General features: G+C 40.6%; 1 protein-coding gene across 2 annotated transcripts in view; it reads left to right on the forward strand.

The window, feature by feature from the left end:
• Positions 1-23,612, forward strand: part of FECH (ferrochelatase) — a 33,948-nt gene that overhangs the window by 5,098 nt on the left and 5,238 nt on the right. For both annotated transcript variants that reach the window (XM_046671924.1, XM_046671925.1), the window contains exons 3-8: positions 5,526-5,645; positions 6,473-6,621; positions 13,663-13,797; positions 16,704-16,810; positions 20,152-20,250; positions 23,279-23,386. In XM_046671924.1, coding sequence (XP_046527880.1) covers positions 5,526-5,645; positions 6,473-6,621; positions 13,663-13,797; positions 16,704-16,810; positions 20,152-20,250; positions 23,279-23,386 — 718 coding nt within the window. The remainder of the gene's footprint in view (positions 1-5,525; positions 5,646-6,472; positions 6,622-13,662; positions 13,798-16,703; positions 16,811-20,151; positions 20,251-23,278; positions 23,387-23,612) is intronic.

Below are 23,612 nucleotides of genomic sequence, written 5' to 3' on the forward strand. Positions count from 1 at the left end.
AGTATGGAAGGGGTGTTGTTATTTTCATGTGACTTAGGAGGAGCGTCACTGGGAAACCCAGTATGGAAGGGGTGTTGTTATTTTCATGTGACTTAGGAGGAGCGTCGCTGGGAAACCCAGTATGGAAGGGGTGTTGTTATTTTCTTGGCTTCCTTTCAATAGCTGTTAAACTACAGATTTCATCCCCATAGGACTTTTAAGATTTTTTTTGAATTTTTACAGATTTTTAAGTTATTATTTATTTTCCAGCTTTGTTGAGGTATGATTGACAAGTAAAAATCCCACAGGGCTTTTGTTAAAGGACACAGAGTTGAGTATAGTCTGCAAATTGTGTAGGAATTTACTTCTGGAATATGTCAGGTAACACAAATTATATGTATGCTGGAAATGTATTTGTGAACCTAACATAATTATACCTAGAAATGTATTATCCTGTACAGGATGAAGGATAGCTAATCTACCAAGAATTTCTATGGTAAACTCTACCATCGTTTTTCATCTGTTAACACAGTGAACATAATTATAAATGCCGTAATAAGATTTATAACTTATTAAAGAAATAAAGTACGTGTTTCATACCTCAGCTCTGCTGTTTGTGGGTGGACGTCAGCAGGCATGGTGTTGTTGCTGGGTGTCCTTCTCCCTAATAGAAACCACATCTGTTCTCAAGTCTTCCTCAGGTACAGAGGCAACAGAAGACTATAAAGGGCAGTTATTTGGATGAGTACATAGAGAAAAATAGTGCACTTTGACACTAGGCAGAGTGAAAGAAAGAAAGTAGCTATGAACTATTAACACCTTCATCTTTCTGGTAGACGAGATGTTCTGTAAAAGTTATACAGCTTTGAAAATAAAGTAGTCTTATTTTGTGTTGTTTTACACTGTATAATCATGGGTACATTGAGCACTAAATAAACTGAGGTTTATAGGGGATAGAGCATTAGGGGCGGGGCCCCAAATCCTCTTCCTTCAACTCTCTCTCCTCCTAAACGATGGAATCTGATGAGGAAGACAAGAAGCACAGACACTGTCTCCATCCTGGCGGCATGTTGAGCAGGCTACCCTTCCTCCTTGTCCCCCACAGTCCCTCATTTCTCACCTCAGCCATAGTACAAAGTGCTCTAAGTACTTGGGGTACTTGGTGTAACCTGAAGAACTGATTCGATGTGGAACCTGGAAGAAAAATGATTTCAGTACTATATTATCCTAGTGGCAAAAGGGAATAATATAAGTAGCCTTAATATTAAATTATTAAAATTAAATAAGAATCTTAAAAAATGCAAATTCTATTAAGTAACTTTATATCGTGTTTATACAGAAGAAATAAGTTCATTTTAGAAAATACAGACAGGCAGAAAAGGATCAAAAAATCACTGATAATCTCACCACCCAATATTTTGTCTCTATATATCTATTAATATTCACTTAGTAGATATTTACCAAATGTGACAATACTACATCTACTATTTTTATAGCTTCCTCTTTATTTACTATGTCACCATATAAATATAAATATTATAAATTATTTTAACAGCTTAAGAGTAATTTAATAAATAATAATTTATTCAGTCCCATATTTTGGGGGATATAGGTTATTTCTAATGTTTGGGTATTAGAGATGATGAAGTGGTGAGTCTCTTTGTGAATCATTCTTTTTTATTTTATTTTAATTAATTTTTTTTCTTGAGGAAGATTAGCCCTGAGCTAACATCCGCCGCCAATCCTCTACTTTTAGCTGAGGAAGAGCGGCCCTGAGCTAACATCTGTGCCCATCTTGCTCTATTTTATATGTGGGACGCCTGCCGCAGCAGGGCTTGATAAGCAGCGCATACATCCATACCTGTGATCTAAACCAGTGAACACGGGGCTGCCGAATTGGAGCGCTCAAACTTAACCACCATGCCACCTGGCCAGCTCCTCTTTGTGAATGATTCTGATGCTACACATTATGAAGGCATTTTGCTGTTTAGTGCTTAGACTAGACTAGACTAGATGATGCTAGACTGGACACTGCTAGACCAGGAGTCAGCACACTTGTTCTATAAAGGGCTAGACAGTAAACTTTTTAGGCTTCATGGACCATTTGGTCTCTTTTTGCTGCTCTTCAACTCTGCTGTTATAATGTGAGGGCAACCATAGATAATATGTAAACAAGCAGAGCTGTGTTCCAATAAAACTTTATTTATAAAAACAGGTAGTAGGGGAGGAGGGTGTGAATTTGGCATATGGCTGTAGTTTGCCAGACCCTGGTCTAGAGGCAGCTTAGATCCTCAGGCCAGTTACATCTCGTAGGTTTAATGAGGAGCTGGCATTTGTTTCTTTATCTTGATGCTGACTGTATATGGTAGAATAGAATTACTCTATTGCTTTATTAATTGATGAGCTTAAGTTTCTGTTATGTACAATTAATAGTTCAAAGGAAAAACCTGATATTTGAGAGTCTTAGAATATAAAAATGGCAAAATGTTGAAACCTTTTGAAATGAGAAGTTTTAAATGTTTTACTCTATACACTTTTACATTGAAACAAAGAGAACTTACCCATTCAGACCTTGGTCTCAGATGTGCTTTGTCTGGAGAGGAGAAGGGACAGAGTCTCTTGACTAAAGCTTTGCTCTTCACATTCTGGAATAGAGGGGTGTCAGACTACGGCTTACTAATGCGCCATTCGTCATGCACAACACCGTTTTGAATTAAGTGCACGTGTATTTAGGTATTTTTAAACTGTGTGCATCTCTTTCATGTATAAGATGAACATGTTTTGCAAAACATAGGTTTGCAGGGCAGAGTAATGTCCCATTTAAAGCCACTCTTGTTCTGAGCTCAGGTGTTATAGATGAAAAACAGTTCTAAATCCCGTTTGCACATTGATACCCTCCGTGGCTTAGGTAAGTCTCTTAGCCTCGAGTTTCTTAACCAGTAATCTCTTAACTGGCAGCAATCCATGGAAAAATGTGCTTAATTTATTGTGAGTCACAGATTTTGAGGGTGAAAGACAGGATCCCAGGAGGGCACTGGTGGTCTAAGTAGAAAGATTAAGGGAATATTACAGTTTCACAATATAATGAATCTGGAATTTTGAGGTATAAAGAAAAGAAAACCAAATACCAGTTTGTTAGTTCATTGATGGGACTTCTGGTCAGTGGGGGTGGAAAAGGTATAGAACAATGACATCTTCACAATAGTTGCTTAGTTTAGTAAAAGGAGGTTAAAGTCCCTTCCTCTAAAACAGTGGTTCTTAAGAGAGGGTGGGGGAGCGTTTTGCAGCCTGGGACATATTTGACAGTGTCTGGAGACATTTTTGGTTGTCACAGCTGGGGTGGGGTGGGTGGTATTGCCATCTAGTAAGTAGAGGCCAGGGTTGCTACTGAACCTCCTACAGTGCACAAGACAGCCCCCACAGCAAAGGATGATCCAGCCAGAGTGTGAGTAGTGCTGAGGTTGAGAAACCCTAGTCTGAGACCATGATGTGAAAAGTGAACTTAGTTAATCTTTATAATGGGGTCTAAATGAGAAAATCCCTGACTTCATTGTAATGGAACTTTTCCCTTTCCCTATGAATTGGTTCTTATTTTGAAAATTTAGGCTAAGAATTCATATTTACACTTTATTCACCTACAGTGTGTGTGATCAGGAAAATGGTTTCCACCTGTATAAATTTAACATACTGTGCTGCCTAATATTATTGCCAAATGTTGTTAACAATTGTTTAAAAATTGCAATTCGAATGTCATCATATCTTTAGTTTTAGAACACATTAAGAATAATCTTCCAAAAGAGAGCCATCTTGACAGCATTGGCTTAGTTACTATGGTAGCTAGAGGTGGTCTTGATGGAGGAGATTTAGAAAATGCATTTGTAATAATGGTGTTTTAGATAAACGTCAGGCTGCTTATTTCTCAGCTGCTTTATCAAGAGTGAATGGAGAGTAGATCCATGCAACAGAATATTATTTAGCTGTAAACAGGAAAGAAGGACTGATTCAGCCTACACCCTTGAAAATTTTATGCTAAGTAAAGGAAGCCAGGCACAAAAGGCTATCTATTATATGATTCTGTTCCTATGAAATGTCCTAAATAGACAAATACATAGACCTAGAAAGTGGATTGGGGAGTTGCTGGGGCTGAGGGAGAAAGGGTGATGAGTATAAGGTTTCTTTGTGGGGTGGTGAAAATGTTCAGGAATTAGATAGTTGTGATGGTTGCATACCCTTGTGAATATATTAAAAGCCACTGAATTGTAAAGTTTAAAATGTCAGATTTTATGGTGTGTGAATTATATCTAAATTTTCTAATGCAAAAAAAAAAAGGATGAATGAAGAAACACTCCTTGTCCTTTAGTTCTGCACCTGCAGACTCATTCACTGCCATCAGTGGCCACCGTTCATGGGAACACACAGGCCCCCAATTCTCCACAGTACTGTCTCAGGCTCTGACCTCATAGTTCAGAATCTCTAGTCGTGGTCTTCTGTGGCTCCCAGAAGCACACAGCAGGCTCTCTGTCTGCTCCAGCTTCACTTTGCCCCCTGGTGGGGTTAGGGAGTAGAGAACTCCTCCTGGACTGGCTCACCTTGGGCTATGTAGGCTCCAGAGCTTCTCTGGATTTTAGAAGTGTGCATTTTTGCCATCTTTTTGTGTTTTTAATTTCCCAGAAGCTGCTTGACCTAAAACTTTTGTTACAGAGTTTTGCTTTCTTTTCGCTATTTCTTCTTACTCATTCAGTGCTTGATTCTTTAGCCTGGGACTAATTTGAGTAAGTTAGAGCAGTGTCTTACAGGAATTACCTAACCCGTGGATTTAGATGAAGAATGGAGGGCTGAGTGTAAAGTGAGAACTGTAGTTTATTATAGCGGGAGACACTGAAGAAGGACTAAGAAGAAGGCAGGCTCTGGAGAAGGAGGCAGAGTAGTAAGAAATCATTTGTCAGTAGTAAATAATTGACTAAAGAGAAAGGAGCAGAGTGGGAGATGGGTTGGTATACTGTGGAGGTTTAATGGCTTCTCTGTGTCTAATAGAACTTACTGTGTGCCAGATCATGCTAAATGACTAAGGACATTATCCATTTAATTCTCAAAACAACCTTTTGATGTGGGTGGTGGACTCTTTATTTTACAGATGAGGATACTAAAGTTTGGAGAGGTCAGGTAACCTGTGTATCTGTAAGGCTTTCACATGAACAGGTGCTTCAGCTGCAGGACAGTTTTAGATTTCTCTCGTGACTTTCAGTCCCTGAAGATTGGGATCTTGGTGCAGCGCTGCCAGTTTAATAGGGAAACATTTCGAGCCTGCTGAAGGTTGGTGCCTTGGATGGAGCTAGGACATGAAGGCCAGAGTCTGAGCTGGGACCATGCAGAACTGGAGGCCTCCTGCATTTGCAGATAGGTAGCCACGTGATGGCAGTGAAAAGATCTGTATGTTTTTACCTTTGCTTCGAACAGATTAGATGAGAGTTTGCTAGCTGAACCAAGATTCTACCCTAAAGGAAAATAAGAAGTATTACAAATCAACTGTTGCATTTTATTTGTAGAAAGCCGAAAACAGGAATATTAATGCTGAACATGGGAGGCCCTGAAACCCTTGGAGAAGTTCATGACTTCCTTCTGAGGCTCTTCTTGGACCGAGACCTCATGACACTTCCTATTCAAAAGTAAGATACACATAAACACTTGCATTTGTTCATAACTTGTGCAATGTGTTTTGCCTTACATGTATCTCAGTTCTATAGTTTCAAAAAAATAAATGGTTTTAATGCATATCTGGTAGTGGCTAGAGCAGCATTATTATTTTCTATTAGATATAAGAAGGATATGCTCTTTTTTCGTTTAAAATAAGTTTTTGTAATGAAAAATTTATGCATGCATAGGATAAAAAAATGCAAATAGAATAAACTGTTCAAAGTAAAAAGCAAATGTGTCTTTCACCTTGGCCTCTAGTCTCCCAGTTATCCACCCTGGAGGAAATAGTCCATGCATATCTAGTCCTTCATACATACACACACATGTTTAGGTTGTTTACAGTGTTACAGTGAACATTCTTGTGTACATATCTTTGCTCACATATGCAAGTACATCTGTAGAATTAATATGCATTTTCTTAAATTAAGACGAATGTGTACTTCCTAATATTTTATATGTCCTAGTTCCTGCTAGGTTCAGGATCAAGAGGTGTGAAGATAGTGGCTGGCACATGTCCAGCGTCTCTGCACAGGTGTTTGGTGTCCTGAATCTTCAGGGTGTGCTGGTGGAACAACTTGTGGGCAGAGGCGGCTATGCCTCAGAGAGTGTCTAGTTTTGTGTCTCTAATCTAGGCCAAATTGCTGGCTGTTGTCAGTGACCTCAGGGTTCTGTTTCTAAAGGCTTGATCTTGTCAGGCTCTTCTTAAAATTTTGCTTATCTTTTCTTTATTGAGAAGAAAATGTTTCTGAGGTTGCTAATGTGGAATAAAATTTACTTCCCTACATGTTAAATGATTTAGTAAGCTGGCACCAATCATCGCCAAACGCCGAACCCCCAAAATTCAGGAGCAATACCGCAGAATTGGAGGCGGATCCCCCATCAAGATGTGGACTTCCAAGCAAGGAGAAGGCATGGTAAAGCTACTGGACGAGTTGTCCCCACACACCGGTACAGTGTTTCTTAATTAGCATCTCACTAGGGTTTCTTTTTCAAAGTAGTTAGAAATTCAAAACACTCTTGGATGCCAAATGCAGTTCTTTGTCCCAGCAGCTCTCGATTTGTGGGGGTTCCCATGTGATGCACAGTCATTTAACTCAGTTCCTGAGGCATTATCCTTTGTCCTTGGCAGTGTAGCCTTTTCTGTTACTTCCTTATGTTGCAAATAAAAAAGCTAGAGATTTGGAACATTAGTTTCGAAAGGAAGTTTGAGGTGTGTGTTAGGTTGAGTAGATTAATAGGAAGAGGCTACATATCATGAATAAAAGGTGCACATATCATGCCCTGGAAGAAATCTTCTGGAAATGGATTGAGGCTGCTGCTTATTGCCTTTTCTTTCTGTGTGAATAGCCATTTAGATCAACATTTAGAGCACAATTAGCTAGTTGTCACTGAAGCCATGAGATTCTAAGCAACTTTTCAGCAAGTGCTTTCAGCTCTCGGCAATGCCACCATTGTGAGGCATTTAAGTGCCCTGTTGGACGTGACACTAAAAAGAGGATTGCATTTGGTAACTGTCCTCTGAGAACCTCTAACGCAGAATCATCACATGCAGAATGAAACACTGCAGGAGTGAACTGTAAGCGCATATGTAATCGCATTCAAGACACCGTAGATTGCAGGTCACATATTGTCCTTGTATAATACTAAGACACAAAAAACTCTGCCAGTTAATTTTAAGACAGTGTCTATTGTATATGCGGACCAATAGGAGAAATGTTAAAACAAAAAATGTGCATCTTAGGACACATGAAATACATTAATTGCAGATATATTTTAGGGCTTCAGGATTGGGAAAGGAGTGTGACACAGTGGAGACTTGCAAAGGGCAGCCCTACTAGGCAGGACCAAAAGCATTTCCTTTTCTGAGAAGACGACACTGAGCATCAGCCCGAGTTGCTGTCAGGATCCACCGTTTCACATCACACGCAGGGACAAAGGGCTCTAGCCCTCAGCAGATCATCTCACTTGGAAAATTGTTCAGTTGTGCTTCTGAATATTAGGTTTGCTTCCTGCCTTCCCTTGTGGCTCAGGGGTGTGTCTTATACAGTTCAGGCACACATGCCACAGTGAATCTTCTAAAATGTTTGTTGAGGGGAAACTTGGCTGACCTCTACTCACGCTTACTTCATAGAGAACAAACTCTCTGGTTATTAACAGTTTATCATGATAAAAGGCTTAGTGTGAATCAGATCTGCAGTTGCTATGCTGTTTTCAGTGGAAAAAGGAGGTGGGGGGGTGCCATGTTTTCTGTGATGTGTTAGTATAGTGCCCATAACCATATAGGACTGTTGCAGAGTTGTCAGACTTGAAAAAGGATTACAGATGGAAGGCATGCTTCCCGCTGCCTCCGCTGTCTGGTGAGGCCGCTGGGTTGTCCAGATCAGACAAGCTAGTGGTGGCCCTGGCCTCCCAGGTTGTCCTGGAAAGAGTCCCATGGAATGACCTGGATTTAATCCAGTGTCCCACTTATTATGAAACATCTGATCATTTTATTATTTTTTTTAAATGCAGAGTTTATATAACAAGCCAATTTTTGCCAAATTCCCATTCTAATAGGAATTGTTAATAATGATCAACAACATCTAACATGGTACTTAGTAGATGCAGTTTTTAAGGAATATAATTCAGTTGAGACCACGACTGGTTAAGGTAGGTGTTATCTCCCTTACAGAGATGAGGAAATAGACACAGTTAAGTAACTTAACCAAAGTCGTACAACTTGTACCTGATACTGGCCAGTCTGGTTTAGAGCATAACTTTCAACTGCTCTGTAATTCCTTTCTATGCAAATCCCTGTTCTACAAATTTATATCAGTTGGGATTCTCACTTTATGATCGTATGATCATTTTAATATGTGGCCATTTAGTCCAAAGAGAGGAAGTTACAAGCATCTAGACTCTACGATTAGTTATCTCCTTCTTTGATAGGGACCAAAGAATAATAATATCCACTTCATATTTTCATAGTCAAAATTGTAAGAGTAATTTTTTTAAAAAAAATCAGTTATTAAGCATTCTATCTTATAGAGACCTATATGGAAACAAAAAGCTATTATTCTTCATTATAACTTTGGGGATAAGTTTAGGGTAGCCATGAAGCACAAATCATCTTGGTGGCTTGCCTGTCCAGTCACTAAATCGTTACTAATGTGGCAAGAAATCATCTTTCTCTCTTCTTTCACTTGCCCATCTGATCACTCCCTCACCCACTCTTTCATCCATTAATTCCCACATCCATCCATTCCTCTTCCATCCACCCGCCACCAGATACTTATAAGCACTGACCACATGTCAGGTATCATGACGAGGGATAAAGTAGTGAATAAGTCGTGCCCTTACCTCCATGGAGCTAAATTTCCTGGTAGTTTGCACAAAGGCAAGAAGTAAATTCTCTTGGGGCTGCTTTTGAGTTCTTTGGATCTTGGAACTTTGTCCAGGGCCAGGTCCTGGGAGGGCATTGGTACTGGTGACCCTTTGGCCAATCACCATCCTTTGTGGCCCAAGCTTGGGACTCTCTGAGGCAGGCAAGTTAAAGTACTACTTTCTCCTGCATGGTGGATGACTAACTAATCATTTTGGCAGACCTGCTTTGAGGGTATGGTAGTGGTGCTTAATGAAGCCCATGACCACCCACTCATTCGTTTATCAGTGGCCCAGTGAGTGCCCTGCACTGTTCAGAGTCGAAAAGCCTGGTTTCTACTTAGAAGTTGTTTCCAGTTTAGTGGGACCTTGCTGCTGCAGGCCAGTCTGCCTAAGGGGCAGAGAGAAAATCGTTTGAAGATGCATTGGAGGAAGTTGCTGGTCCTCCTGCTCTTGCTCCACTGAGTGGACCTGAAGCTCGGCGATGAAGTACCCAAGTGCTTCTTAGGGTGGGAATAGCAGTCGGTTCCCTCCCTCCCCACTTCGTGCTGCTTTTCCTGCCTGCTTTCTGGTTTCTTTGTTTCTCCCTCTCTTCATTTCTTTCTTCTTCCTCCTGTCTTCTTATATTTTCTTTTCTACAAAATTATAAAGTTTGCTTTTGAACTATGTCTATTTGTGTATGTCTATTTGGAAAAGCTCTTTTTAGGCAAAAAGTGAGGATTACAAACATAAGAATGTTTAACACTCCCATTTTTTAGGGAAATAGTTGCTGCTTGGTAGCCAGTATAGAAATTTTGAGACCTGCACTGACTTTGCATAGAATTGACCAACTGACTAATACAGTGAGTTTCAGTCCTGTCCTGCTTGCCTGTCCATCATGCGACTGTGTGTGTCTCTCGATGATGGGGATGGGTTCTGAGAAATGTGTCGTTAGGCAATTTCATCGTCGTGTGAGCATCACAGAGTATAGTTACACAAACCTAGATGGTATCGCCTACTACACACCTAGGCTTTGTGGAACTCATCTCATGGGACCACCGTCGTATATGTGGTCTGTTGTTGACTGAAGCGTTGTCATGCAATGCATGACTGTATGTGAGGGAATTTAACTTGGAATTGGTTTCATATAGTTACATTACATTGCAGTAATTTAGGGACTACAGAAAGAAATAGATGAGAAGTGTAATCCTTTCATGAAAAGTCTAAATATAAAAATATAAAAAATTTTAGTTATGTAGATTATAACTGCTTTTAATGAAGTTATAGGTAAGTGCTACTCAGTAGAATAATTTCGTTGTTCTTTATAAAATGCATAACAGAGAGGAGCATGGGTTCTTGTTCAGATTCAGATGGAGCTGGCTTCCCCATGCCTGGTTGTCTGATTCCAGGCATGAAATCATGTTGTGTGATTACTCACCCCACTAAAGCTCCTCTTGAAAATGGGGATAACAGAACTCAACTCCTTGGATCATTGTGAAAATTAAATAAGATAATCCTGGAAGGCATTAGTGTGGTGCATAGTACATGACACTCAGTAAATGTGAGCTTGTTTATAATTCGTCATTGGCATAGGGTTCATGATCTAATACAAATTAAAGGCATCATGCTATATGTATTTCAAACCTTTGTCTCAGGGAGTCATGTTCAAATCAAACATTTGAGGTATTGTACTTGCTAAATTAATGGACTGGAAATTAATGAAGTTTTGCTGTTTAAATATCTGGTTTTTCTGTTCAGTCCTTTTTTCCTTTTGTAGTTCTCACTGGAGAGTATTCACTGGGTAGCCGCTCTGAGGGTAGACTAGGCCAGGCCAGCAAGTAGTGTGTTTTGAACTCAGTCTGGCCAGATGTGGTGCTGGTTAACACCCAGGAGGCTCCTTCTCCCCACGCTCTGCTGGGGACAGCCAGCTGCAGTGGGAAATCTATCCTGACCAGCAAGGAGCCTCTGTGAACACTTGTTGTTTCCTCAGGATAGGCCCAGTCAGAGAGAGCACATTGTCACTTTCTGTAAAATGTGTTTTTGGAGGCCATCATTAATTGGACAGTTTAGAAAGCATTATCTGTTCTTGCCAGAGTATTCAACTGTCTCTCACTTCAAAATGTGGTCACCACCCTGCGTTTATGTGTGAGGGCAGCCTCTCCACCTTTCTTAGGCTGCAATATTTCAGGAACTCTCAGACCCTAGGCATTTAGGCTGCAGCTTCCCAGTACTGCACAGGTGAAAAGAACATGTGGGGAGCTGGTTGACCTGCAGCATTGGGGGCTCTTCTTATATCAGTCTCATAAGTGTATTGTCTCAAAATAGGTTAGAAAGCAGATTCCACTTCAACCTCAGCTCAGCTCACCAAGAGCTCCTTAAAAATGGACTTGGTGAGGGGCAAGCCCAGTGGTGTAGTGGTTAAGTTTACATGCTCTGCTTTAGCAGCCCAAGGGTTCACGGGTTCGGATCCTGGGCGTGGACCTACACACCGCTCATCAGGCCATGCTGTGGTAGTGTCCCACATACAAAATAGAGGAAGATTGGCACAGATGTTAGCTCAGGGACAACATTCCTCAAGCAAAAAGAGGAAGATTGGCAACAGATGTTAGCTCAGGGCCAGTCTTCCTCACCACTCCCCCCAAAAAAGATGGACTTGCTGATATTGTGATAGTTGGCAGTTTAGCATGAACCCCATAATCTTTCAACAGTCAGTCATTTGGAGTTGGCTTCCAGGGTCACTCTGCTGTGTTCTAACTGCAGTTCACCATATTTTATGCAAGAGACCATAAAATTGGTGACTTAGAAGGGACAGACAGCTGAGAATGATTCTGTTTACACCCTTCCTTCCTCTTTTTCTAGACCCCAACCAGAGAATATCTAATCAGACTCCTTCCCATGTACAGACATACTTCTCTCTTCCATCGGTATTCTGCTTCTGTCCTTGGTAACATGCTCCGTTGATTCACAGTTCCCTGGGTCAAGTTATTGAGGAAATTTTATATATATATAAAACATAATGGGTGTGTGTATATATAATGCTCCTGCTAATGCTTGAACAGTAATAGCATCTTAGATTTACTATTACTTAATGTTTATGTAGTGTGTTCTCCATATCATCCCTGGGTATAAGTTAGTGTAATTCTATGAAAAGACAAGGAAGCAAGGCTGGGTCACTTTAGGAAACTTTCAGTTTTATGATTTTATAAATGCCTAAGAAATTGAGTGGTTGTAGATGCTTTTAAAATATAGGGGGGAAAATACAAGAGGATAAAGGAGGAGATAGAAGAAGGGATTGGTAAAGTGATGGGGGAAGGAATGCAAAGATGTGTGCTGACTTGAGCCATTTAGGTGTCAAGAGCAATTATTTTAAATCCCAGTTGGTGCCTCCAATTTAAGAATTGTTGTTGGGGGGCCGGCCTGGTGGCGCAGCCGTTAAGTTTGTGCGTTCCGCTTTGGCGGCCCGGGGTTCGCCGGTTCAGATCCTGGGTGCAGACATGGCACCGCTTGGCAAGCCATGCTGTGGTAGGCATCCCACATATAAAGTAGAGGAAGATGGGCATGGATGTTAGCTCAGGACCAGGCTTCCTCAGCAAAAAGAGGAGGATTGGCAGCAGTTAGCTCAGGGCTAATCTTCCTCAAAAAAGAAAAAAACGTTGTTGGATTTTTTTCATATATTAAATGAGGAGAGTCATTTCAGTCATTTGTTATCAATAAACTTTTGTTGAGGATCTCCAGTTTTATACAAACTCGGTGATCTGGGGTGTGAGGGAACAGGAGGAGGGAACTCCAGTGGTGGAAGCAGGCTGGGGGCATGGAAGGAGCATGGGCTTTGGGGTGAGGAGACCCATGTTATAATTTCAGCCCCACCATCTGCCAGGTGTGACTTTGGGCGGGTTCATTAACCTTTGAGAGTCTCTGTTTCTTTATCTGAAAAATGGGGTCTAAATGAGAAAAAAAAAAGTTAAATTTTTACCCTGGTATCTGGTACATAAGAGGAGGTGCACTTGAAGAATAAGTGCTGGTTCTTTCTTCCCTCCTCCTGAGTCTCTCTTGTCTCAGCCAAGAGCAGAGAATAAGACACAGAAGCTTAAGTTTTAAAAACCATGTGCTGGGGCCAGCCCGGTGGCACAGTGGTTAAGTGCGCACGTTCCGCTTTGGTGGCCTGGGGGGGTTCGTTGGTTTGGATCCCGGGTGCAGACATGGCGCCGCTTGACAAGCCATGCTGTGGTAGGTGTCCCGCATATAAAGTAGAGGAAGATGGGCACGAATGTTAGCTCAGGGCCAGTCTTCCTCAGCAAAAAGAGGAGGATTGGCAGCAGTTAGCTCAGGGCTAATCTTCCTCAAAAAAATTTAAAAAAAGTAATACTTGATAATTACTATTACTAGTATAGTAAAAAAAAAAAAAAAGTGCTAAGTAAAGGTGTGTCTGGTGGAGTGAGGAGGTTGATCCCAGAAAATAGTGATTAAAAGTCCATGTACTAGCTGAAGCCTGGATAAAATCCAAGGAATATTCTAAACTAGACACACTATCAGCATCACAGGAAGTTAGGTTAACTGTTCTTTGTTCTGGGCATTGCATTGTGTTTGGCAATTCCGAGGAATCTATATAAAGATTAATACTTTCTCTTTTCCACACATGCTTCCTAATAGCCCCTCACAAATACTATATTGGATTCCGGTATGTCCATCCTTTAACAGAAGAAGCAATTGAAGAGATGGAGAGAGATGGGCTTGAAAGGGCTATTGCTTTCACACAGTATCCACAGTACAGCTGCTCTACCACAGGTAAGGGCTTCTCTTTGACAGTGGGAGGGAGGATATGGTCCTGGAAGAGATAACCAGGGAAGCTGAGTGCAGAATGAAAGGATAAATCATTCTCTATTTGAATGGCAAATCCAACCTGTCTGCTTTAAACACGAGAGTTCAGGTCAGTCCATTTGAAATCTCATGGTTCATCTATCCCTTGAGTTATTGGCCAGTGGGCTGAGAATTACAAATGGTAGGTGGGAGGTGGTGGCTGCTAGTGTTCTGTGCTTTAATGCAGTCGTGTAATAGATCAGTAATGAACCTTGAGCCACTTTCCATGTTTGTGTAATAAACCTTATTTTTATGGCTACCCTAATATTCTTATTAATGTAGCAAAGATGGTAGCTGCTTTCATTTTGAAAGCAGAGGTGCTCATACAATGTAGGAAATATTGGTATGTTTTTTTGTTATGCTTCAGTTATGGGTTGGTTACTGGTTAAACCAATGCCCAGTGTGAGGTTCCCTTTGTAAACTTCTCTTAGTGGTGTAGATTTTGGAAAATATTACTACTTGTTGTTTCTTATATATTTAATTGGAGCTGGAGAGTAGTCTGTGTTTGCCGATCGCTGTATCATTAATTGTAGGTAAAGCTTCTACTGTCACACACAAATACATTTTCATTCTATATAAATACATTTTGTTTTATTTCAAGGATTGAGGTCAGCTCATTTTTACTCACAAATAGCTTTTGTATATTATTATCTATTATTTCTGTTTCTGTAAGGAGAATCAAAACTACTGGAACGCATATTCACAGCCCGTTGTGTGCTTTAAATATTTGTTCAAAGCACCTATGAAAATGCCTGAGTTCTCAGAAACCCTCAAGAGTCTGAGCTGTGATTTATTTTGGAAATGTACCTCTGCAACTTCAAAATAGTAATCTATTGTTGGAGAATGAATCAGAGTTTATAAATTTCTAAACCCTACTTTTGCCTTGCTTTAAAAAATATACCTGAACATGTAAATGTCTGCTCTCAAAATTAGACACGTTAAGAAGATGGTTATTTGTATGACAAAGGATTGACTACAGGTTTCATTTCACAGCTGGCTCTACTAGTGTGTCAAACGTCAGTGTCTGTGCAGTTGTTCTCCAGGACACTCGTGTGTAGGGGCAGGTACATCTTCACTTGCTTCAGAGATTTGAAAGCCTTTGGGAAGCACAGTCTTTCTTTGAGGGCGCTAGAGTGTCATTTATCTAGTACATCATTTAGACACACACCGTTGTGGCAGGGCCGGTATATTCTATGTATCAATCACAAGCAATTGTTTAATTTATGTTTGCCCCTGAGTTACTACTAGTAGTTCACGTAGTGTTTCTGAGTGAGCCAGGAGAACTAATGTGCTTTCAGAAGTTGTTCTGAACATCTGACAGTGATACTCACCTGTAAAATGTGGTTTGCAGGATGAATATGGTGTTGACCACTTTGTGATTTCTAGAGAGATTGTTTTTGAACCTGGAATGGATGCAGTTTGCATTTATCTGACTGATTGTATTCTGCTCACTGAATGGAACTCATTTATTTTTTTGAAAATTGAGTTTTAGCCTAAGAGGACATTTGATTTAAGTATGGCTTTGTCCTAACTAGCATTTTAATTTAGAGACCTGACTGATTAATAGCTCTTACAGTTAGAGAAACCAGTGGATTGGTGTTGGAAGCATGGGCATGTTTTGGAATGTTTGCCCTGTGTTAACATTGAGGGAGAGGCCCTGTGGTAGGAATAGTTTCATAGGATTAAGGCTTGGCCCTTGTGCCAGCTCCCCTGGGCCAGGAAAGAGTTGCATTGGTTTGGCACCATCTGCCTTCCTTTAGTCTTTGAATTTTTTTGATTTCTAACTCTTGCTTGCAAATACAGATTTTGTTAGATCACCTGTAAGGATTTAGTATCCATTTAACTTATTGTAGGGAATGATGATAATTTTGTAGGAGCAGATAAAAATGGAGAATGCTCATAGGAACTTCAGTCAGCTGCTCTCCATAAGCTGTTCTTATCAACCAGCCATTAAAAGGATAGTTATAAAGCTTTTATTGTAATGTGAGAAATGTTCATCTCATAATATTAAGTAAAAATGCCCCAAATACCCAGGATACAAAATTGCGTATGTACTAAAATTACAACTTTGTTAAACAATACAGCTATAAAGAAAAATAATTGAAAAGAACTATACTAGAATAAAATAATAACTGTATTAGCATGCTGGGATAAAAGCTGGGTTCTTTTTTCCTTTTTCCCCACCCCCTACATTTTCTGTGATGGGGTTGATTATCTTCATAATGGGAAAAAAAATTTAATGTGCTTTCAAGCGTAAGACTTGGTCCCTGCAAATAATGACTACTTATATTTCGTAAATCCACCTCCATCGCGTTTCTCACTAGGAATGGCCTCAATAATTTTTAAAAGGCCATTGAAATTGATTGCTCTTTAGTGATGTTCATTTGCAGGGTAGTTAAATCTATATGCATTTTAGAGTATTTGAAATGATTGTAATTAGGCTGATTCGGTATAGAAACGTTACCTCTTTTGAACTTAGAATTACTGCCTTTACTGTCTGTTTTTTATTTTCATCATAATCAACATGCATCTACTAAGTGCCCCCCAATAGGGGCAGGCCCAGTGGCCCAGTGGTTAAGTTTGTGCGCTGTGCTTCAGTAGCCCAGGGGTTCACTGGTTCAGATCCTGGGCGTGGACCTAGCACAGCTCATAAGCCATGCTGAGGTGGTGTTCCACAAAGCACAACCGGAAGGACCTACAACTAGACTATACAACTATGAACTGGCGGCGGGGGGGGGCGTGTTGGGGAGAAAAAGAAAAAAAAAGATTGGCAACAGATGTTACCTCAGGTGCCAATCTTTAAAAAAAAATAAGTAGCCCCCTATATATTTCAGGCAGCAGCTTAAATGCCATTTACAGATACTACAATGAAGTGGGAAAGAAGCCTGTGATGAAGTGGAGCACTATTGACAGGTGGCCCACACATCCCCTACTCATTCAGGTAAGTCAGCGGCTGCCGGCAGCCCCTGTCACCCCTGCTTCTGCTGTGGGTCAGGTTCTTGTCCCTGCTTGGTCTGCAGGTGTCCTTCTGAGCCTTACTGTAGTTCTCTTGCTTAAATTGTGTGCTGGGGCTTAAACAAAAGTATTAGAGTCTATCAAGACTGTGACAGGAGAAAATAAATTCAAAGATGGTAAACGTTAGATTCTTTTCTTTCTTCAGATTAATACTGTTAGTCACAAACCATAGCAGATTTATATTTTGAGCTTTGTGTTTGCCGATGACCAGAGGACTGTTAAAGATTATGCAAGTGTTTCGCCTAATTTATGTTCATAGATTGAATGATGGACAAATAAATCCTCTATTTTCTAGATCCTTTAAAATGTCAAAAGATTTAAAAAATTTAAAGGTGATAAGTCTACATGTTCTGAAACGTGAAAATAAATGTAACATTTCAACTGAGGAAGTTTCATGTATTTGAAGAAATTTCAGATTCCTCCTGCACAATTATATTTATAATGTTTATATTAATAGATGCTTGATTTTAGGAGAATCAGTTAAAACTACAATTCTAAAGCCAATACCTTTGAATTGGTGTTACTGTATACTTTTTGCCCTGTGAGTAGAGTGTGCTACGGGTAATTGCCGTAAATCATACAAGTATAGTTTTATTCAGTCAGTACAACCTTCTGCCTTTGAGTTAGTTTAGGTAGAGGAAATATTGAGTGATTTAGATTTCATCCAGTTTATGTTTCTTTCCTTGGACATCCTCTGACTGGCAGAATACCACCTTACCCTTTTAAAAAGCCTGGAGTCATTTAGAATCTGTAACCGCTAGATGGTGCTAGACATTGTTAAAAGCAGGTCAGCTCTCCCTGGAGCAGACAGTGTTCCTTAGGCACGGAGATGATGTCAAGGGTTAATGCTCAGATTGAAATGCAGTGTTAAGCAGAAATGAAAAGAAGGCACCTTCCCTTAGGGATGGGTGTAGTTTTGGTCTCAATGTGGTGTTCCCCCGCTCATTTTCTCTGCTGCTGGATCCAGTCAGTACCGCCTGAAGCTCCAGAGTGCCCTAGTTTGCTCTTGGAGGCCTGTGATTGGAAACGAGGGGTGTTTCAGGTCAGCACTGACATGTGGTAGCAGAGAACGAGGGATCTGCACAGCATCTGCCTGCCCTGATCGAGTGAGTAATTAGATTTGCATTAAAATTCAGCCCTTTGAAAAGGGGGGAAGCAGAAAGATGGAAAGGTCTCTTAACTGAGGAAATCTCCGTTCATGAAATGAAAGGGAGTTTTAGAGGCATTTATCCACCCTCCTAGATGATGTGATTGAAGGCTCTGAGAGCCGCCTGCCGCTTTCATTCTGCAGGGGGATTGCATGTAGGAAATACCGCAGATGGATTTTAGATGATTTGAGTAGCACTTCTACTTTACCCCAGCTCCTCAGTTTGGATGATGGCTTAGAGTCTGCTGTAAGCCATAAATAATTGTGTTTCTACTTGTGGTTTTGCGAGATGAGAAAAGGAAAAATACCAAAATTTTTGGAAACAAAAGTTTATAATAGGCCTTATTCTTAATATTGTGTAGATTACATGAGGAGATTTGATTTCTAGCAGAAATTAAAAACAAACAAACCCTAAACTAAAACTAGAAATATAGTTAAAAACTAAGAATATTTTTAATCTACATTTCTACTTGTTATAGGTAATAATTACTCAAAATAGTCATTTTACTACTGTCATCTCTAAAATTGCTATTTGTCTAGCTGGAGGAGTAATTGGAGTAAGTGAATGTGCCAAGCTCCTCTGCCAACTTTGCAGTGGGCCTTCTGATCTAGGCTGTGGTCCAGAAACAGTCCTTTCTGAGCATCCTTAGTTTCCAAGCACTGCAAAGACCACCAGAAAATATTGTTTTGGTTTGTATCTGATCTTACCATATTTACTCTGTAGGTAAATTATAAATTTTGAAAAGGGAACTAACGCTCTAGGCACATTTTGTACCTTAGTGCATCTATTTACCAAATTTTGAGAGTCCAGAAAGATTAATAATGTCTCAGTGTTGATTAGGGAATAATTTTCTCTTCCTGTAGTATTAACCACTGATATATCAAAATACCAACAAGTACAAATGTACATGGTTCTGGTAAATTGTCCTTTATAAGTTTTTAAAAACCTTTTTTTGGAAATAATTTCAAACATGCAGGAAAGTTGAAAGACTAAGAACAGTATAAGCAACTTTACTCTTTGCCTAGATTCACATATTCTTAACATTTATCCAACTTGCTTTATCATTTGCATCCTCTCTGTGTGTTTATGTTTGTATATACATACATATATTTTCTTCTGAACCTTTTGAGAGTAACTTATATGTATAAAATCACCCTTTACACCTACGTAGCAGGGATATTCTCTTCCATAACTGTGGTACAGTGTTCAACTTCAGTAAATTTAACATTGATGCTTAAATTTGTCTGACCTACATTTATATTCCGGTTTTGTCAATTGACATTAATATGTCCTTTGTAGCATTTGCTTTATAAGTTAAGTGACGAAGAATGATTAAAGCGTAAGATGAAAGAAAGCCTCTTCAGATCTGAGATTTCAGCACCTATTGTTGTGAATCAGCAAGTGCCAACTAGACATGGGAACTCACTGGTCTGGTGGACAGAGATTCGGAGGAGGCGGGACCTGCGTTGTAGCCCAAGTTCTGCAGATGTGACTGAATGGGCCCCCAGGTCGCCGCATCTCCCCGCACCCCCGTGAATTTACTGAGAGTTGTACTACCTCTCATCTGTTGTTATGAAGGTTGTTATGAAGATTGACTTAGTGAAGGTACTGGGCTCAGAACGAAAAGGTCATAAAAATAGAAGAGTGTTTTCTTATTCCTCTACTATTTTTGTCTAATGTAGTTTAATGTGATATACCTAAAAGCCAGACTAAGGGAGATTTAGAAAGACCCTGTAAGCTGTTTTCCTGCTAACCGAGCAAATGAGAGGTCTTAAAACAACTTCTCCTTCCCATCTGTGTTTCCTTTCCATCTGGAAGTGTGCCCTGTTCCTCCCGAGGGGAAGCAGATCCAGAGCATTCATTTTCAGTGAGCCATTAGTGAGCTTTAGAAGTTTCCCATCAAATTCCCTAGGCCCCTGAAACTGTTATGAGCCATTTTGATGATGAACCAAAGCAAGCGGAGACTGTACTGTTTGTAATTTTTTAAAAAGAGAGTTCCAGTTTTTGATGGTTGCTGTGAGATTTTTTTTTTGTAGCTCTCATTTAAAAAATATTTTCTTTTCCTTCTGTTTCTTTTTTCCTACTTCTTCCTTATCCTCCTTTCTTGGTATTTGCGAAGTGCTTTGCAGACCACATTCTGAAAGAACTGGACCATTTTCCACGTGAGAAGAGAAGCGAGGTGGTCATTCTTTTTTCTGCTCACTCACTGCCGATGTCTGTAAGTAAGAACATTCTTTTGGCTGATCTAGGGGTAGAGGATTTCTAAATGCAGCTTCCACGTTGTCCTGAGCCCTGTGCAAGGATGAACTGTAAAATCGCAGACTTAACTTGGTGCTAATTTAACTAGACTCATTTCTTGAAACCTAATAACAAGTAATTCAGATTATAATATTGTGAATAGATACTGTCTTAATAAACCCCTTTAAAATGATAGTTTGAAGATGTATTTGTATGTAGGAATTTTTAGTAAGTGGAAGAGTTCTTTTCATTGCTTTTGCCTGCCCTGTTGAAGGGGCTCCGCCCGATGTCTCAGTGCGTTGAATTGTTGGGCCTCCATTCACACGAGTGCTCTCCATCCCATTCTTTCATCAAGACTTGGTAGGGACTGTTTGAAATCCAAGAAGTAATCACAGTTTATAGTTTGCTAAGACTTGGGATCACATTTTGGCAATTGAATATAGAGTATATCAAGTTGTGATCTGATTGGTCATTGGTTTGTCATAGTATACTGTGTCTTCATGAAAATACTCCATCTGCCATAGCTGTTGCCTTTTTGGAAACAAGAATGATCAAGCTAGTGTGCAGTATAGACGTGCTTGATATAAGCAGCTAGTTTCATCAGCTCAGAACTATCATTGTGTCCTAAAAACATCGCTTTCAAAGGCAGCGAGGTAGAGAATTACTTTTTCTTAGGTGTTATTAAGGTTTTAACTCCAGGGTTAATGGAGTTAACCTGGATGTCTGGGGCCACTCTTCTAGTTGGTCTTCACTGCCACCTGGTGGTGACCAAGGTGGAGCCCTTCGCAGCTTTTCCATTCCCATATCTCAACTAAGCAGTAGGTGGCTCTGGAGATAAATTTCTCTCTTCTGGAAGCCTGCCTGTTGATTTTAACGGGTTCATATTCTCTTTTCTGGTATCATGCAGAGCCTCTTCACATGCCCATCCTCCTGCTCCACCCTCATCCTTTGTATAACTGTCCTTCATGTGATGAGGCCGTGTCTGAAGTGCCAGAAGGGAAGCTCTTGAACTGGGAAGGGAGGAAACACATTTTTATACATGAACGATTCCAGGTGCTGCCTTCTCTTCTCTCACCCGCGGCCTCATTTCCCTTTCTTCCCCTCAGGGACTGAGCATACTGCTTCCAGGTTTCTGCTGCCCCGGGTCCTGTGTGGGACTGAGGAATGCCATGAAGTCATGAGGATAGGGAAGGGGTAGGGAAGACAGTGGGATGGTTGAGGAAGAAAACTGATCTAGCGAACTTTTCTTTTCCTCTACATTTGCTTTCTAATGACTTTTTCCCCCTTAATGACTTTTTAAGAACTTATTATTTTGAAGTAATTTTAGACTTACAGAAAAGTTGCAGAAATAGTACAGAGAGTTGCCATATACCCTTCACGTAGCTTCACCTAATGTTGACATCTCACGTAACCATGGTACAGTGATGAAAAGGAAGAACTGAGCAGTGGTGTGACACTATTAACCAAAGGCCAGCCCTTACTCGGATTTCACCACTTCTTCCCCAGTTGTCCTTTTTCTGTTCCAGAATTCAATCCAGGATCCCACATCGCATTTGGTTGTCATGCCTCTGCAGTATCCTCCAGTCTGGGACAGTTCCTCATACTTTCCTTGTCTTTTGTGACCTTGATATTTTTGAAGAGTGATTTTGTAGGCTGTCACTTATTTTGTAGCACGCTCCTCCATTTGGATTGGTCTGGTATTTTCTCACGATCAGGTTGAGGTTATGTATTATTGGGAAGAATACCCAGGGGTGATTGTCCTCCTCAGCGCATCCTGCCGGGAGTGTGTGATGTCACTTTGTCTTACTGCTGCTGGTGTGATCCTTGGTCATTTGTCTAAAGTGCTGTCTGCTGGATTTGTCCATTGTAAAGTAACTATTTTTCTCTTTCTAATTAAAAATATCTTGGAGAGCTGCTTTGAGACCATGCCAATGTCTTGTTGTTCCTTAGACTTTTGCCTGCTAATTTTAGCCTCTATCGGTGGATCTTGCCCGTCGCAGTTATTTCTGTGCTGTTCTCACGTGACTTCGTATTTTCCTCATTCTTTCCATATTTACATTTCTAATGACTTGTTAACTAACTTTGAATTCATCAGTATTTCATGGCAACAGGATTTGCTGAGCACCTACTGTGTTCCGGGCGCTGTTCTACCCGCTATCGTAGGATATGGGAATGAACAAAATAGACAGAAATCTTTGCCCCCACAGAGGGGGGAAGCAGATAATAGACACACAACGTAAGAAAACAGTGTGCTATGTTAGGAGGTAATATGTGTTATAGGAAGAAATAAAGCAGGGTGTGTGTGTTAGGGAATTAGTACACAACTAAATATTAAAGCAGTAGAAATAAAATTTCTGTTGAACATTTTAAAGCTATAACAAGCTGTTCTGTCTCTCAGGAGCATTTTTCAGACAGTCGCTGTGCTCGAAGCACGGACTACAGTCCATTGTGGGAAGAGTGGGGAGAGAAGAGGGATTAGAAGGCACAGGTCATGTTCTTGAGGAGCCTGGAATTTGAACCATGTGCTGCTGCTTTCCTCCCTCTTATTCCACTAGCATCTACCCCTTTGTTTACCTGGTCCCCATAAACTCAGTAGTTCTGTACACTGTCCATACAACACTCTTGTTTCCTGTTCTAAAAATCAGCCACTCAAATGACTACTAAAGTAGAAGTCCCATCCCCCATTGCCTCTTCCTGCCCTGTTTCAGATGGGGGACTGAGACCATCGTCCAGCGTTATACATTGTTGGTCTCCCAGGAATAACGTAGAACAGAGAATCTGACATATTCTTTGGGACCTCAGAGATGACTGAGTGCTGTGTTCTCTGGCTGATGAACAAATGGATCCCAGGAAGTTTGGTGATTGAGCTCAGATTGTGTCCTCCTTAGTGCAGAAGACAGAAAGGGAGGACTCGGTCCTGCCCTCACACCCATTGTCTCCCGCACACTTGGAGGCTCCCGGAACCCTTCACGTGCTGGCGACTGAACGCCCATGTGTCTTTGCTGCAGGTGGTCAACAGAGGGGATCCCTATCCTCAGGAGGTGGGCGCCACTGTGCAGAGAGTCATGGATAAGCTGGGTTACTCCAACCCCTACCGACTGGTTTGGCAGTCCAAGGTAGGTGGCTTCCACAGGTTGGAGGCAGTCAGCTCTTTTGAGGAAGTCTAGTTTAGGACTTAGTTATAAAACGATTAGATTTGGCTCTTATAGACAGAATGTTCTGTAGCCTGATTGCTCACCATGGACAGAAAGAACTCAGCAAGCAAATTGGGTAGGAGGAGAAATCAAGTGACTAGTTGAGTTCTGTTGATTTAATACATTATTTTTAGTGGTAATGACAGAA

The sequence above is a fragment of the Equus quagga genome, chromosome 9, assembly GCF_021613505.1.
Source record: "Equus quagga isolate Etosha38 chromosome 9, UCLA_HA_Equagga_1.0, whole genome shotgun sequence".
Taxonomy (NCBI): domain Eukaryota; kingdom Metazoa; phylum Chordata; class Mammalia; order Perissodactyla; family Equidae; genus Equus; species Equus quagga.